A 12,227-nucleotide genomic window follows, 5' to 3' on the forward strand; every position below is an offset into this window, starting at 1 on the left:
CACCCGGCGGAGCAGCTGCGGCGGTCGCAAGGGTGAGCGCGACCGGCCTCGCTTTACGGCCGCGGTCCTCGGCGCTCGCTCAGTCTCTATGGGAACCGCCTCGAGGCCAGCCCCCGCGCGCGCCTCAGCAACGCTCCAACGGCTCCGCCCATGAGTGGTCCGAGGGCTGTAAGCGCATGCGCGGACGGGAAAGACCTGCTTTTGAGGCGTAGAGCGAACCGAGCCAAGGAATTTTGAGGGAGGCTCAGGTTGTAAGGGGGGTGGGCGAACAAATAGTTGGGGGGGGGCAGCGGGAAGAGGGCCCGGGAAAGAGACGCCTGGGAAGTATGACACTGCGAATAGCTGTGACGTTATACGGCGCCACGGTGATGACGTCACTAGTAGGCCCGCCGCTGGGTGAAAACCCGTGACGTCAGGAGTCAAGGGCCTAGGCGTGTGAGGTCATAAAGCAACCTATCCCAACCTAGGGCCCTCCAGATGTGTTGGACTACAAGTCTCATCACCTGCAGATACCATGGCAGCTTCCCCCAACGTGGAACCCTCTAGATGTGTTCGATTACAACTCCCGTCTTCCCCAGCCAGCATGGCCCTGGAAGGCTCCAGGTTGGGGAAGGCTGGCCTAACCCCGGCAGCCTGATTCCATACTTACTTAAGTTCATTTAGAGGTATGCAAATAAAAAAACCTTCCATTGCCTATCAATAACCTTGATGTTAAACACACGTGCACACGCAAAGGTATGCGTACACACAAATCTGGTCATGCCAGACATGTGGCACGCTGAAATAGGTGCTGACACATTTCTGACCCTGGTGGTCTTGGCTCAGGACTTCATGGCCTCCATGGCAACAATGTTATTTCAAAAGATCAGCCCCAGTCATTCACCAGGATGAACGTTGGATCTTTCTGTGCAGTGTTATGTCAAAAGTTGGAATGTTGGATCTTTTTGTAGGGCTGGCTGGGCAGATGGTGATCTGGAGGGCAGCCTAAGTCCACCGCAGTCTTTCTGTTACACCTGTTTTGTGGCTACCTGCCCTGTCAATCTGCCTCGGGAATGATTGGGTTACCTCAGCCTTCCCCAGCCTAGTGCTCTCTCGATGTTTTGGAAGACAGCCCCCATAATTCCTGACCATTGGCCATACTGGCTAGGACTGATGGGAGTTGTAATCCAAAGCATCTAGAAGGCACAAGTTTCAGGAAGGCTGGTTTATTAAATCCGTGCTCTTGGATGGGGTCTGTTCGAATGACCCACAATGCTGCTGCCATCTTATCAGCAGGTACATAACAGTTATGGACCAAATCTGTTTAGGGAGAGTATTATTATGTACAAATATGTACGTTATCATATGCATGTTACAAAAATTCAAAATAGAAATCTAATATTAAATGCCTTTCTGTTTCTTACAATTTAAAGCCACAGGTTTTTTAATAAATGAAACTGGACAAATCTTAATTAAATTACACCAGATATAATTGCTTTGGGGGTTGGATCCAGTCTGTGTGCTGCCAATTGCTACTGAACCCTGTTCTAGAAGATTCATGATGTACCCACATGCAGAGAATAACAGCAAACAAGGCTTCCCATGAAAGTTGTCTGTTTAATTCAGGGGACATTGCATTAAAACACTGGTGGGCAACTTGTGACCTCAAAATGTTTTGGCCTACAGTTCCCATCATCCCTCATCATTGGCTATGCTGGTTAAGGCTGATGGGAGTTGTAGGCCAAAACATCTGAAGGGCCAAAAGTTGCTCAACTGTGTATTAAAATAATCCAGATGTCTCTCAAGCAAGTTATCACACACTAGAAGTTTTGGCAAAAGCCAGCAAACAAAAAGTACAACCTGATATGTTTCCTCCTCTGCAGGATCCCCGTAAGTGAAGGCTGGACCACACAGCATCAGAAAGGGATGGGCTGCTTTTGCCTCATCACAACATCGCAATGCCTGCCAGCATGTTACTTTCCCCTCTGGGAACCTCATCACTGAGTATTGAGTCAGCCCCAGTCTTCAAAGCCCCCTCTTAGGTTCTGTTTGTTAGTCACACTAAAGTGTAACCAAATGTTGGTCAAGGGGGCCAGACAGCTGGGAATTGCCGTGTGTGTGAAATGTGCGTGCATGTATATATATGATAATACACACATCAAAGGTGTCATTAAAATAAGAATCTGAATTCCAGATTTATTTTTTGGGTAGGTCCCTTTGTAAGAAGCATCTGTGATGTGGCGACCTTTTGTGCCCAACCTGCTCCTTCTCCTTCTGTCTACGAAAGTTTGCTTGTCAGTGACAGATTGCCAATGGATAGCTGTGGTCAATGCCTTTGAAAGCCTTGGGGGCGACCGACATGTCTTCTACAAGCAGCATGAAATTCGCAGTGTGATTGGGGTCTTCCAGGAGCTGGTGGATTCGGCCATAGACCCCAATGACAAAGATGCCGTGAGTACCACTTCTCTTTTGGGAGTGGGAGACGTTGGAAAGGAGAAAGTTGTCCTTTGCTCCCATGTCCAGAAGAGCTGCTGAGATTCCATATGTCTTGAACTGGAGCTGTTGTGAAGCTCAGCTGTAGGCCACTTAGAGAGTAGTGTGTATGTGTTTATGTGTTTGTGCATAAAGGGGATGCAAGAGTCATAAGAACATAAGAGCCATGTTGGATGATACCAAAGGCCTATCTAGACCAGCATGCTGTTCCAGGCAACCAGATGACCCAGTGGGAAACCCACAAGCAGGACATGAACACAATAACATCCTCTTGCTCATGTTCCCCAGCAACTGGTTACAGAGGAATTCTGCCGCTGATGCAGTATGTAGCCATCATGACTAGTAGCCACTGATAGCCTGAGGATGCATGCCTGTACCCGCTTACTTAGGAGTAAGCCTAACTGAAATGAATGGAACTACCTTCTGCATTATCCTCTCTGAATTTGTCTAATCCCCTTTTAAAGCCATCCACGTTGGTGGCCATCACTATGTCTTATGGTAGCGAACCCCATAGGTTAACTATGCACTGCGTGAAGAAGTCCTTTTATTTGCCCTGAATCTCCAACCATTCAGCTTCATGGGATGACCCCAGTACATTCTAGTATTATGAGAGAAGGAGAAAAATGTCTCCCTATCCACTTTCTCGATGCCATGCATAATTTTACATGAAGTTAGATGTTTTTGCCCCAATGTGCATCGTTTATGCTCACTTTGCTTATATTGAACTGCATTTGCCATTTTAATGCTAATTTTCCCCAGTCTGGAGAGATCTTTTTGGAGCACTTTAATTGCCCTTTTTTGTTTTAAGCCCCTAAACAATTTGGTATTGTCAGCAAACCTGGCCACCTCACTGCTCACCTCTAACTCCAGATTAGTCCCCAGAACCAGGCAGGGCCTGATGTGAGTCAGTCATCGAGGTAAGCAATAGGCACACACATGCTCAAACGCCAGGCCTAGCAAACTAGGCTAAGGGGCTGAGCCTCCTGATCTGGAGGCTTTTATAGCTTTTCCAGTGAGGGAGCCAGTGGGCTGCCTAGATGGGTGGAGTCATCCTGGATGGCATAGGATGTCATGAGGACATCTTGAGGATGTCAGCTGTAGAAACGGCTCAAACTGCAACTGTACACTGCTTGCCACAAGGGGGCAGCAGTGCACAAATCTGGAGGTTCTCATTTCCAGCCCCAACAAGGCCAAGTACTTGAATTCCTCCCCCACATTCTCAGATACTTGTTTATTTTATTTTGTGTTTTAAATAAACTATTTCATTCAGGGCTGCAACTGGCTTAAGTAGTACATCAATATACTTGCTTACTTATTTGTGAGTATAAATCTCTTACATCTAAAGATTTCAAAGCAGTGTACACAAATAATAAAAGCATACAAATAAAGACCAGTACATTGAATATATTGTATCTGCATAAAATGGAAGGCTACTGTATACCAGGAAGGCTTGCAGGGATGGGTCTTAGTCATCTGCCTAAAAATAATAAGTGTTGGTGCGTGTGTAATGTCAGAGGGAAGATAATACTACACAGTGGGTGCCACAACTACGCTAAAGGTGTGATCCTATGCATGTTTAGACAGAAAAAAGTCCTACAACTCCCAGCATGCCCCAGCCAGCCATGGCTGGTTGAGGAATGCTGGGAGTTGTAAAACTTTTTTCTGTCTAAACATGCATAGGATTGCACCCTGAATGCTCTGCTCTGAACAGCTGTGGGGCGGACCTCAGATGTATGTGGCACTGCCAGGAAGGCCTCACCAGATGACCCCGAGGGTCTATAGGGGAGAAGGCCATCTCTCAGGTAATCAGATCCCAAGTTGTTTAGAGCTTTATATACTAACAACAACACTTTAAATCTGGCCTGGTAGCAAATCGGCAGGCAGTGCAGTTCCTTCAGCACAGGTGTAATATGCTGCCCATAGGTCACCCCACTTGGCAACCATGTCGAAGCATTCCACACTAGCTGCAGCTTCCAGATCAGCCTTAAGGGCAGCCTCATGTCTAGTACGTTACGTAATCCAACTTTGAGTATACCAGTGCCTAAATCACTGTAGCCAAGCTGTCTCAGTGGAAGAACGGCTACAGCTGACATACCAGCTGAAGCTGATAAAAGGCACTCCGAGTCACTGAAGCTACTTGGGCTTCTAGTGACAAAGATGGATCCAGAAGTATCCTCAGACTGCACACCTGATCCTTCAGAGGAAGGGCAACCCCATCCAGAACAAGTAGCCTACCTGTCTCCTGGACCTGGGAACTACTCCCGTTCAAGGCCTCCATCTTGCCAGTATTCAGGCTCAGTTTATTAGCTCTCATCCAGCCTACCACTGCATCCAGGCACTGGTTAGGGATCTACACAGTCATTCTTGATTCATATGTAACTGAGAAACAGAGCTGCTGAAATAGAGCATGCTGATGACACTTTGCGCCAGATCTCCTAATGACTTTTCCAAATAGCTTCATGTAGACGTTAAACGACATTGGGGACAAGATGGTGCCCTGCAGCACTGCAAGATGGTGCCCTGCAGCCAGGAGTCCAAGAAACAGTCACCCATTGCCACCCTCTGGAAGTGACACTGCAGGTAGGAGTGGAACCACTCCTACCTGCTCCCAAATCCCAGCCCACTGAGCCCATTCAGAAGGATACCATGGTCAATGGTATCAAAAGCCGTTGAGAGATTGAGCAATGGGGCAGCATTCCCCCTGTCCTTCCCTCGTTAAAGGCCATCCATCAGGGCAACCGACGCCGATTCAGTCCCAAATCCAGGCCTGAACCCAGACTGAAATGGGCTTATCAAAGCTTTCGTTGTTTACTCTGTGGAAGCTAAGCCAACCATTTATCTGTATGATCTGATAAAGTTGCCAAATGCTATGTCCTCCAAGTGGGAAAAGCTCTTGAAATAACTGTCTGTTTTTTTACAGAATTACCTGGGATTTCCATATTACCTGAAACTTAATTTGACCTGCAGAAACCAGGTAAGGGAAGAGCTGCATATTTTGCGGGGGTCTACCAAGTGTGGTGCAGTGGCTAGAGCGTTGGACTGGGAATTGGGAAATTCGGATTCTAGTCCCCACTTGGCCATGGAAGGTCACTGGGTGATTTTGGGCCCATCACAGACTCTCAGTGCAACCTACCTCACAGGGTTGTTGCTATGGGGATAAAATGGAGGAGGATTATGTACACTGCCTTGAGTCCCTTAAGGAGGAAAAAAGGTGGGATATAAATGTAATAAATAAATAAGTCATTGGCGTGAGACAAATTCTACTTTAAGGGGCACTTCCTGACACTCCTCTACTGCTCCAGCAGCATGCACATCTGCACTGCAAACGTAAATGGGGTTTAAGCCACCGCTTTTAAGTGGCATTGTTGTTACACCAAGTTCTCAGCGATGTCTTGTTGCTGGTAAGATGGCACAGTAATTTCATACTCAGCAATGAGAAGCCAGCCTAGACAAGTGCTGTGGGCTGTCATGAGGGCTCACCACCCTGTGTGAGACCAACTGCCTTCCCCTTCCAGGACTCCGAAATGGCTCTTCGGACAGCTCACTACAGTGGTTTGAGACCAATTGTGACGGTCACTTTTGAAGAACCGGTCCACTCTATGCGTCAGAAACAAGAGCAGTTGCAGATCGAGATGAGGGCTGCCCCTTACAGATTTCCAGGTATTTTGTGACCATTAGGCTGCTTCAGCATGTCATCCTGAGAGGGAAGGACCTCATTAAAGAGGTACTTCTTCTTTAGGCACTTTGCAGCTCCCTTTACAAGGTCTGGTAGCCTCAGGCAGCAGGTTTGGGGTGTCATTAATGGCCTGAGTAGCAGACAGACCACTTGACCCAGGTTGGCATAGCTCACCAGTAGGTTCTCCTGGCCAGGCTTGCATCAGAGAACTTCCCCATGGATTGTGCTGTAGGTGAATTAGCAGAATGGGGCGTGCTTGTTTGGACTTTCTGTCTCTGACTCTCCCAGATGATACTAGCTTGTTTCCGCCTCCTAGTATGCATTGACTAGCAGAGGTCAGAACAAGGATCACCATCCAAACATCTGGACTGTGTGTGAATCGTGTTGTAATTTAGAGAGATGGTCACTTATAGTCTTACTCCTCTGCTAATACAAGTATGATTTTTTTTCAAGGCTCTGCCCCCACCTCTGGGTAGAGCAAACATGCGCTCAGGTGTAGTAACCCTCTCCTAGCTTCAGTGCTCCTTCGACTTAAAAAAAAATGGTTTGCGGCCTCCAAGACTGCTTTCCTTAACACCGTCATATTGGGCAGGACACAGTGGTTGATTCCATACAAGAACCCTTTAACGCTGCTGTGGCATAACTTTTCCACCACTATCTGAAAGTAGAATTAAACTGGTGAGGACACATAACACTTAATGTAGTGTTATTTTACCTGGTAATGCCCACCTCCAAGGCCAAGATCTTTCTCTAATTTTGACACAACAAAGGTCCCACTTCTCTCTACCACTGTATTTTATTTTTTATGAGTGCAATTTTGCAATTGTGATAATAAATAAATTAAATTAAAATTAATGCACTGTTGCTCTGCTTGCAAGGAGAAAACCAGTAATTAAATACTCAGGAAACAGGAACTAACTAATTAAGGGATAGTTTAGGAATGCTGGCTATGTGAGAGTACAGGAAGCAACTAATTACAGAAGCACAAGCAGCCTTAAAAGAGAAGGACTAGATGGAAGCTACTGATTCAAGGGCAGTAGCCCTGAAAAGCATCAGTAGCGGTTTATAACTCGGGGACAGGCTGGTGTTTGCAGTTGCTTTTTATGTGAGAAAAATTCACCAGGTCTAAAAAATATGTGAGAACATACGGAAAACACTGGTGTGCAGTGGTTTGGCTACAGTGTCATCTGATTTCTTCCTAAAAACAGAGTGAGAAATTATGCCAGTTCCTGAGAAACCCGTTAATGTGGTAGCAACCAGCAAGTACTTTTGTTAAGTGGCACCAGTCCCAGCAAAGAAGTACATGAAGTCACTAGCCCATAACAATTGATACTAGTCAATCTGCTGACACATGTTAGTTAGTTGTTGTGGCACATAAATGGCCTTGAAAGTAAAGAGGAAGAAAAGGGTTTAAAACAAAACAAAATACTACTTCCCCTGTCTAGTCACCTGGAGGACATTCCTGCTCACCACAGGCGACCAGACAAGTGGCTGTTTACAAGTCTGTGTGGCATGATTTGTTTTCCATGTCTCCCCAATCTCCAAAAGGTTGTGACAGTGAGGAGGTTTGCAAGATGTGCTGGTACACACCGATGCCCTTCATGAATGGCAGCGTTGTGATGGATGTGATGGTGGAGAGCAATGGCCTTGGTCTACCTGTGGAAAGCAAGAGGTGAGGGAGATGTTTGGGTTTGGGCTGCAACATTCAGGTTTAGGACCCTACAAAAAAATGTTCAGTCTTTGCCAGCATCTTACTTGGCCTATCTGTTGGAGAACCTTTAAAAAAAACAACTATGCTGCAACAAAGGAAAAACTGATAGCAAAGCTTTCTCCATCCATTCGGCTGGGACTAACTGTTGTTTGGCTCAGAACTGCCTCCTGCAGTGACCATAATGCAACTTTTATAGGATACCATGAAAACATTGGTGACTTGAACTTGCTGATCTGACCCTCTTCTCTCCATTCCCTTTTCCTTTTGTATTTTCGTCTCTCAGACTGCAAGCCGTTATTTTGAGACGTAAATCGCCTTGATGGCTCTCAGGTCGAAGTGGCATATAAATGTAGGAAATAATTAGAGCCATTCATACACACATACACTCATTCTTTTTCCTAGGTTCTCCATCAACATCAATGGCTATGTGGAAGAAATTCAGAATACGGCTTTCTTCAAAATTGGAGAGAAGGTGAAATGCTGGGGTCAGTAGGGATTCTTTGAGTAGGCATACAGTGCTAATAGGGTCAACTGGTGGTCTTAATAAATGCAGATTGCATTCTGCAAATGTAGATGCATCTTTTGGGCTGCTACTGACAATATCCTCTCACTGGAAGGGGATTTGTGTGGAAGCTCAGGGGAATGTCCAGAGACCAACATTCCCAAGTAACGTGTGGCCTGGACTGCATGAGGTTCTGTGTTTTTATATCCCTGCCAATTCCAGGCATCTATTTCTGCAGTAATACTCATTCTATTGACTTTTCTGGCTTCTACTGGGAATTCCACTCCTTCACTCTCCTTAACTGATTGGAGGGTGTGAAAGGGTAGCACAGTCTTACCCAACTTGGTGCCCTCCAGATGTGTTGGACTACAACTCCCAGCATCCCTTGGCCAGGCTGAAGGGCACCAGGTTGGGGAAAGCTGTCTTAGACTACATGTCTGCTAAATGTCAGGTTTTTTGGTTGTGTACGTAACTATTTTGAGAGCCCCATGAGTCACTCAGTTCCAAGCATCATTACATTCTGCTAGTATGTGAAATTTAACTCTTGCAAGCATAGATCCACATTTGTGGCTGCTACTGGGAGTTCCCCTAATGCTGACTGACATGTAGGAAGAGACAATGGAGCTCCTGCAGCTCAACATCTTGTCCCATATAGGGTTTGGTTTGCTGCTGCCCTGGATTTGACTTGTTGCTTGAGTGCTGCCCCCTTTTATGAGGTAAACCTCCCAAGGTTAGACTCTTAGAAGTAAACAGATCCTAACAGGGGTCCACAGGCATCAGCTTGGCTTGCTAGCCAGCTTTTCTTTATCCTGGGCCCCATGTACACGAGCCATTTACTCTGGGGCTGCTGCAGTTTGAGGTCCTTCAGGACATACGACATAGTCGCCACTTCGCAGCCAAACCATGGCTTTCACCCACAGATTCCAAAGAGGCGGATTTCCAAAGAGGTGTTTTGCTGCAATATTTTTGGTTTGCTGTGGATGCCCCACGGTTGCAAGTGTCTGTCCTTTCCCCGAACCAACTTCGCATTTTGTGGTGGGCACGTGGTAGGTGTGCCTAGTGCTTGCGTCACTCTGTGATGCTCCTTCACTCCTCCCCGTTCCTTTGTGGCTGCGCAGTTACAAAGGCATGGAGAAGGCCGCTCATTTCTTCAACCACACCTTTGCACACCTTCGCAGGTTCGTATCTTTGCAGCGGCTGCTTTGGAGTCAGTGGCCTGGGGGGGGGGGTGTCGCGGGAGCAGAAGGTCCAGGACCAACTTCGCTCCAGCCATCTTTTTGGAATGAATGATGGGTAGGCACGTACCTCTCATGGGCACATGCGTTGGCGTGTGTGAACCAGGGCGAGAGTCTCGGGCTGGAGAACTGCCAAACAGTCGGCATGGTAACGCAGGAGCAGACCACCCACATTTTACCTAATGAGGAATGGACAGACACAGAAGAACCCCTAAAATACAAAATAGCCACTAAAACCAGAAGTGTTGCACCCCCACCCTCATGTGCCGGCGCAGCTGTGCATTTAAATATAATGGTAAAAAAAAGAGAGTCGTGCGACTGCCACAGTTTACTTCGCTTCAACGGCTATATGTCAGGGCACAGCGGATTTTCCCGTCTGAGAGGTCCGCAGTAAATTGCACATGTACTGCAGCAGAAGTGAATTCGCAGCTGCAATGCTGCGCAGTTGCAACGGAGTGAAGGTTGAAAGCGGTGCCGTGTAGATGGCCCCCTGGTTACCAATCCCATCCTCTTTCCTCAGTCCCCCAGCATGTGTTTTGGGGGCGGGGGGCAGGGGAGACACACACACACACAGAGGCAGGGATTTCTCTGCCTTGCGGAGAATCCCTGGGGTAAGGAGAAAGCAAGAAACAGCTGGACTTGCCCTTGCTTTCTTCCTTCTCCAAAGTGCTATGCAAATGAGAAGAAGTGCTGCCTCTCTACCAAGCCCCCCAGCTGAAGCTTGGAAGAGGGTTGGGGTCTTGTCTCACTCTTGAGGAGCTTTGGAGGAGACAAAAAAAGAGGAGCAGCTCCTGCTGTTTCTTCCCTTCCCCAAGCTGCTGTGCAACTGAGAGCCCATCAGAAGCTGCCATGAGTTTGTCTCACTGTTTGCCCCGGCAAGAGGATCTGTGGACACCTGTGTGTCCCAGGCTGCTGGTAATTATGGTGGTTTGGCCTTCCAAGAGAAAATCTAGGTTTCTGGGAAATGCATAGGTCCCTGGCCCAGAGGAAAGCCAGACCAAGCTCTTCCTCCCTCTTGCTTTAGGGTACAGTCCTTAACATAGTAGCTTGGAAACAAATCCTGTTGAAATCAGTGGGACTTCTGAGTAAACATGTTCAGGATTGAAATGTGCTCCCAGAAAGGTTAGTGAGCCTGCAGTAGGTTTTCTCAGTGGTGATTCCTTGGGGCACAATCCACATCTCCCCCAACTGAACAGAGTGGGGAAATGTATGTCTAGAAGCAGGCGGTTGTATCTAAGATGAATTTAGCAGTCTTGCCCCTTCCCCTAGGGAAACCTAAGGATTTGTCATTTGGTGGTTGGGGGTGGTGCTGGTGCTGTTGAATTCAAGCACTTCTGCAGTATGTCAGATTCACTAGGATGGGGATGTGTGGGGCAGATGGACTTAGACGAAGTGAAGGGACCAGCACTTGCTGCTGGCTGAGCCTTCAGGAACGTCACCCCTGCCTCTTCTGTCATCTTGGGCCCGGTTGATACACATAGCACAACCAAGTGGTAAAGCTTTTCAATTGGAGGCTGGCATAATTGAACACTGCCATAGCAAAACACAAACAAAGAAGCACTCCTTGTCATGTAGAAAGCTAGCATGTCAGGGAGAAGGGTTCAGCCTAACTTTCTCCTTGCCATGCTATTTTTATTGGTGCATGGAGCTTTTCTGTGGCGCAGCGCTGAAATATCCATCTCCCAAATGTGCAGCCTGGAGTGGCACAGTCCAGGTAAAGTCTCGCCACTTGATACTGCGGAATGTGTCAGTTGGACCAAAGTGGCTCCGGTGTGATGGACAGCTGCTAACCATGTCCTTACTCTTTCCTTTCTGGTCCCCCTGGCCAAGTATAGTTGACCAGTTTGAAGGCCTTCCTGTCTCTGAGAGACCCGTCACGTCCCTTGTGGCATACATACCAACGCACTCCTGTGAACATCCTCGGTGGAGTCCCCAACAAGAAGATCGTCTTAATGTCAGACTCGGGGTTTGAAGATTTCTTTCCAATAGAGGTGAAGGGGGGAAAAAGATCCCCCTGTGTGACGCATCTCTGATGGCGTCTTCTCTGCTAGTTGTGGGCAGCAGGGCTTCCTCAGCGGCTCACACAAGCCTGGTGATGGCATGTGAAATTGCCCGCTCTCAGTTTGACAAGAGCAGGTTAAGGGTTGTGGGCCAGTACTTGGGCAGAGCATAGGCTTTGTCTGCTGAGGCTCCTAGGTCAGGAGCCCAACCTCCCCAGCTGAAAGGAGATCTGGTAGTAAAGCTAGGAGAGACCTCTGCGGTGGAGAGCGGTTGCCAGGCAGCGTGCATATTCCTGCTTGGCAACTGAATCTTCCACGGGGGCGTATTTCAGCCGAATAATTGCTGAAGAGCCTGAGCTTGCCCACTAAGTCACTCCTGAGCCATAGGGCTCCTTGCCATGAGAGGCCTCAGCAGAATTGTCCCCTTATTATGCACTCAGCTTCTCCTTCCAGTTTTCCTGGGTCATGGCTCACACAAGGGAACTGGCAGCTGAATTGTCTTAAGAACACAGGGGAAGAGCAATGATGTTATTGTTATGTATTATCCATCCAGTCCCAATGTACATGGTTCCTTACAGAGTTTAGTTGGTAAAACTAGACAGGCCTGTCTCCAATAGTCTAAACATATAGA

General features: G+C 47.5%; 1 protein-coding gene across 1 annotated transcript in view; it reads left to right on the forward strand.

Annotated features, from left to right (window-relative positions):
- The first annotated feature begins 152 nt into the window (after positions 1-152).
- The window catches only part of CATSPERG (catsper channel auxiliary subunit gamma), a 73,719-nt gene continuing 61,644 nt past the window's right edge, over positions 153-12,227 (forward strand). Inside the window, exons 1-7 of the mRNA XM_084814894.1 lie at positions 153-248; positions 2,191-2,430; positions 5,393-5,446; positions 5,988-6,132; positions 7,697-7,820; positions 8,262-8,331; positions 11,432-11,587. Coding sequence (XP_084671020.1) covers positions 2,215-2,430; positions 5,393-5,446; positions 5,988-6,132; positions 7,697-7,820; positions 8,262-8,331; positions 11,432-11,587 — 765 coding nt within the window. The 5' untranslated portion in view covers positions 153-248; positions 2,191-2,214. The remainder of the gene's footprint in view (positions 249-2,190; positions 2,431-5,392; positions 5,447-5,987; positions 6,133-7,696; positions 7,821-8,261; positions 8,332-11,431; positions 11,588-12,227) is intronic.

Source organism: Heloderma suspectum, chromosome 10 (genome assembly GCF_057233095.1).
Source record: "Heloderma suspectum isolate Gila_16-S chromosome 10, 16-S_ref, whole genome shotgun sequence".
NCBI lineage: Eukaryota > Metazoa > Chordata > Lepidosauria > Squamata > Helodermatidae > Heloderma > Heloderma suspectum.